At 46.1% G+C, this 5,386-nt stretch overlaps 2 protein-coding genes across 4 annotated transcripts in view; one reads left to right on the top strand and one right to left on the bottom strand.

Moving 5' to 3' along the window:
* Positions 1–143, bottom strand: part of SBNO1 (strawberry notch homolog 1) — a 38,567-nt gene extending 38,424 nt beyond the window's left edge. The window contains exon 1 of the mRNA XM_006015119.3: positions 15–143. The gene's annotated coding sequence lies outside the window, so the exon portion shown is untranslated. The remainder of the gene's footprint in view (positions 1–14) is intronic.
* A 94-nt stretch (positions 144–237) lies between these two features.
* Positions 238–5,386, top strand: part of KMT5A (lysine methyltransferase 5A) — a 15,942-nt gene continuing 10,793 nt past the window's right edge. For 2 of the 3 annotated variants that reach the window (XM_025198162.1, XM_025198158.1), the window contains exon 1: positions 238–509. In XM_025198162.1, coding sequence (XP_025053947.1) covers positions 269–509 — 241 coding nt within the window. In that variant the 5' untranslated portion in view covers positions 238–268. The remainder of the gene's footprint in view (positions 510–5,386) is intronic. The other variant, XM_006015117.3, reaches the window with a different exon arrangement.

Below are 5,386 nucleotides of genomic sequence, written 5' to 3'. Positions count from 1 at the left end.
GCGGTGGGACTCACTCTCTGCCGATGTCCCGCGGCCGCCGCTGGAAGTCCCCGCGCTAGCCCGCCGTCCGCCGCTTTCTAACTCACCGCCGCCATCTTTGCCCTCCCTCCCCTCTCACGGGGGGGAGGGGGCCGGCGGCGCCGCCGCACCACGTGACCCGACCACCACCGCTCCGCCTCCCGCCCACGTGACCGCCTCACGCGGAGCCACGTGACCCCTTGCCGTCATGTGACCAGCCATCGCGCCTGGGCCTCGTTCCCGTCACGTGATGCGCCCCCCCTCCTCGCGTGGAAGGGCGGGCGAAATAAAGCTTCTGGAAAGTCCCGGCGGCCTCGGAGTCCGATTTCGCCTCGCCCGCGTCCCGATCTGCGGAGGGGTTGGGGGAGGGGGAGAACGAAGAGAAGGTCGCCAGGAGTCACGTGATCTCAACGCTGCAAGATGGCGGCATGCGGACGTTGTTGCAGGCTCTCGCGAGAGTTTGTCGCGCGCGAGGCATGATGGAGAGAAAGGTGGGGGGGGAAGGGCGCATGCGCGCTTGAGTTCGGCTTTGTAGGAGGGGTTGGGTGCATGCGCAGAGTGGGCTTTTAGCTTCAGTGCCCCGGTTCTAACTGCTGCTTCTGGCCCTGGGCGCCCCTAGGTGGGGGGAGGGGCTAGGCTGGAGCCTGCAGGGGCAGGACTTAGAGCCTGTCTCTGGAGGGGACCCCCTAATTTGGGGCTTCCAGTCTTCTCTGCCTAGAGCTGCAGGCCTGGTGTAGGAAATACCCTGAGCCCAAAGGCATGGGGAGCCTTATGTGCAGGCATCCTGGTTTTCTCCGATTTGAAAAAAAAACCCCAAGTTTTTGATTAAAAAAACCCCCAAAAATCCACATTTCTCCATGATTTAAAATGAAACACAATTAATATACAGATCTATGTATCTATATAATGGTGTTTCATTTTAATCACAAAAAAATGTGGATTTTTTGGATTACCGTTTTTTATCCAAAAATTGGGGATTTGTTGTTTTTTAAATTGGAGAAAACCAGGGTCCCTGCACATACGGCTCCCCATGCCTTTGAGCTCGGTATTTCCTGCACCAGGCCTGCAGCTCTAGGCAGAGAAGACAAAAAGCCCCAGATTTGGGGGTCCCTTCCAGAACCAGACTTTGAACCAGGGCTTGGATGCGCCGCCTTTGCTTTTTGTGTCTAGGGTCACCTGTAGTTGTTCAAATGGATCGCACAAGCTTTGTTCATTTGCGGCCAGGGCTGCAGTAACAACCTGTGTCCAGATGTCCCTAAGGAGGATGTGCAGTTTAAACTCTGACAGCTTAAAAAACCCTGGGAGTGCTGCATCGCTAATGTGCGCTGGCAGCGGCTGTCACAACGCCACGTGCCTATGTTGAAGCCAGCGTGTCTGCTGCGCTTCTGTATCCTGGTGGGTTGGGCCTCAGTGGGCCCTGAGATGCTATTTTTGCTATTGGCAGCTGCTGGGTAGATTCAGGCTCTGTTACACGTTTACATGTATTGCGCGATTCACTGGTTAATTGCACGATACATTTAGAGCAGCCACAAGTGTAAAGTAATTATCACAATTATCACACCATGAGTTGGTGAATCACACACTAAATGTAAACTGGCTCCATGTCATTATCATGCAATAACAATGACTCTCCAGGTATGAAAAGAGCCAACCAGTTACCAAATTAGTGCTTGCAAATGTGTAACAACTCTATAGCTGGCTTCTGGCCAGTTTTTTAATTTGAAGAGGTGGCAGGGCCCTTGTACATCTATTGTCAGAAACCTGATTAAATAGTTGCTTAGTTAAAATTTTAATTCGTCGTTTATAAACGCAAGTTATACGCTATCATACGTCCAGGCTTTTGTTATTATTATTTATAGTGTCTTGTTCTGAAAAATGAGAGACTAACGACCGATTGAGCCAGCATTTAATCTCCTGAGGAAATTCTGCTGTCGTTTATGATCAATCTTAAGCAATGAATGTGATCAATGCTGTATAACTTACAAGATTTTGAAATAAAAACGAACACTTTAAATTGCAAATATTTTTGAGCCACAGAGATGTAGGTTGATGAGAAAGGAAGAAGACTTCATTCAGCACTGTATAGTATCTTAACAATTGCAATTAAAAAAAAGGTAAGGCAACAATAATTGAAAGCAACAATAAGCATTATTTATTTTAGGATTTGCATGCTAATGTCTTTCTTTCCTTTTTTTAAACTTGAATATTTTGCCATGACTTTTCTTCCTTCCCTATTCAATGGTTTCATATTAGTCGCAGTCAGTGGCAGTGCATTTAGTGCCTGCTGTTAGAGAATTAAAAGAGATTATGTTTAGGTCAGTGGGTTTTGCAGTTGGCTCTAGCAATATGCCTGCTGTGCTCCGTGGTGAGCGCGAGTGGGCGAGAAGCGGCCATATGCGCCGAGTGAACTGAGTCATGGTGACTGGCCAGCGCAGACAGACTGACTCTCTGGAGGGTACATGCTCACAGATGATAAAATATAATTGTTCCCATCAGGCTTTCCAGCTCCTTAATGACAATTAAGGGGAAAAATACTTTTATTTGTTAATGTTGTATCGCCTCTATAGAATAACGGTATGAAAATGGTACCTCTTCTGCCCAGAGCAGCAAATGTTTGAGGTGACATTGTTTTCTTTGTTACTGTGGTGATAACGGTTAGTGGGTTTTGCCCTCTAGTGGCTGCGTGCGCCAGCTCAATTTCAAATTTGAGTGGCTTTGTTAGGTTTTGTTGTTTTTCCTAAAGAAAACTTTAAAAAAGTAGTATTCAGTCTTACCATAAAAAAGGGGTAACAATATTACAAGCTGATGGTCAGGCAACACTTTAATCTGCAACTCCTGTTCAGTGTAGAGAAGCAGTAGTTAAGAATGACATGTGATGGATTTTTTTAAACATTAAAAGGACCTTTTTAAAGCTTCCCCCTTCCCCCAATGCTCTGCTTCTTAATAAGTAGTCGTCCCCCCCCCCCCATTTTTTTCAATCATTTGGTTAAATCAATGTTAATGAAAAAGAAAGAGTAATGAAGTCTTGCCTAAAAATTAATTGCTCAAGCCTTCGCTCTTTTGTTTCACATTATCTTTGTTTAATACTCTACTTAACGGGAAATTAAATTCTAATGTTCAGACGGTAGGGGGGAACCTCACCTTGCTATAATGCACCAAACAGAACAAGATAAAAATATTCCTGTATTTCTCGTAAAGAAGAGTAAAATAAGTTGAGTTCATTTTCTTTTTAGTTTATTCCTTTGCAAAAGCTAGGCTCTGTGAACATACATGTGATTAACTTTATGGCTTTACTGACTAGGGGTATTCATTCACATGCGTGACATTCCTGACATGTGTGAATGTGCGGGGTTCCATTGATTAATTTGGGACTGTGGCCCTGATATGACAATTGGGTCTCCCTGGGGCAGACTTCTGTTCCCCTGCTGAATGCTGTTGAAGTCAATGGGACTCTGTAGGTGCAAAGATGATTGCATGATAGCGATGTTCAGGGATCCTGGCTTTCTCTGATTAAAAAAAAAAAAAATCCCAATTTTCAGATTAAAAACAGTAACCCAAAATCCAAATTTTTCTGTGATTAAAATGAAACACCATTATATATATATATATATATATATATGTATGTATGTATGTATGTATTACATCAGTGTCAATGAGGGCTTCTTTATTTTAGGGATTATCATCTTTATTGCACAAATACATTTGTGGAGAGTCCTTGCTGTAAGTGTTCTCCTGGAGGCATGTAGGTCCTTCTTTCTTGAAGATGATGCTTTTTCCAATGTCTTTCCAAAATTCAAGTTAGTTTTCTGTTATGCATTATGAGGCTTAAAATACCACTGTTGATTTCGGCAGACTGCCTATGTCCTTAGAGCAGGGGTAGGCAATTATTTCAGGCAGAGGGCTGCATACTGAGTTTTGGCAAGCCATCGGGGGCTGCATAACAGGCAGCCAGGGGAAGATAAATATTAATTTTCTAAATATTTTAGGGGTCCTGCGGGCCAGATAGAATGGCATTTTGCCCACCCCTGCCTTAGACCAACACAGCTACAACCTACACCACCACTGATTTCCACATTTCTCCATGATTAAAATTAAACACTATATCTATAGATATATAGATATATATATATTCACCTTAATCATGGAGAAATGTGGAAATCAACAGTGGTATTTTATAAATATTAGTGGTGTTTCATTTTAGTCATGGAAAAAAATGTGGATTTTGGGTTACTTTTTTAAATCCGAAAATCAGAGAGTTGTTTTTTTTTGTAATCTGAGAAAACCGGGATCCCTGGTAATAAATACATAGGTAGGTTGCAGTATTTTTACCTATAGAATTATCATATGAAGAATTTATATCAAAGGCTATAGTTTTTTATAATTTGACAATTTCTCCAATGATCCTACAAATTAAAGTTTATTTTTAAGGCACATTAGATTACGTCTGCTGTCCGTTGCATCGTGAGCGGAGGTGTTTCCCATCATGTTTCTTTGTTCGAAATCTGTACTGACATAGCATTAGAAAACCAACCACCCAGTACTGTTTGGGAGGAAGGAGTGGGGAAGGTGACGAGTGGAAGAGGACAATCATCAGCGGTCTTTTCGCATCATGTTCCATTGCCTCACCAACACTTGTCACAGGCAAACAGCAGAGAGGAGCAGGCTGCATCCGTGTGCTGAAGACGTGAGGTAGAGAAAAGGAGAAAGAACTTTTTTCCCATCTCCTCGGTTGGTCTAATGAGAGAGACTGCATCTCCTCCAAGAACCTTCAGACCCCTTCTTAGCCCACCCTGTCCTCCCAAGATGCAGGTGGAGGCCCCGGGCCCTTCTAGCTGCAGCAGAGTCAGGACTTTGCGGGGCTCCAAGGATCACAGACCTGAGCTGAGCTCCAAACGTGATTTACATTGTGGAGGGGGGAAAAAATGCCCATTGGGTCCAACCCTCCTGTTTCCCTCGGGCTCCCGGCAAGCCAGGCTGAGCAAGGCCCCGAGTAGGCTCCAGGGGCAGAAGGCGTCGACCCCGCCCTGTGCAGAGGGCTCCGCTCACCACGTGGCGCAGCCCCTTGAAGGAGCACAGGCCCCGCTCGCTCCCTCCAATCACCCTGCCCGTCGCGCCCCGCACGGGCCAATGGGCGGCCGCGGAACGCATATTTAAACACCCTTCCGGGGCGCTGCGCTGTCACAGGGTTCGAATGCAACACAGGGAGGGGAGGCGGGACCCCACCCCGCGGCTCCCCAATCGGACACCACGGAGGTGTGACGGGCAGGCGGAGGCGCCAATGGGCAAGCAGCGAGGGGCGGCGTGTATTTTTTTTTTTCTTGCAGCAGTCGGTTACAGTGACTGCGGCGCCCGGTGCTAGCGCGGGGAG

This window comes from Alligator sinensis, unplaced genomic scaffold (genome assembly GCF_000455745.1).
Source record: "Alligator sinensis unplaced genomic scaffold, ASM45574v1 scaffold628_2, whole genome shotgun sequence".
Lineage (NCBI taxonomy): Eukaryota > Metazoa > Chordata > Crocodylia > Alligatoridae > Alligator > Alligator sinensis.
Note: the sequence above shows the minus strand (reverse complement) of the source record. Positions and strands in the feature narration are given on the sequence as shown.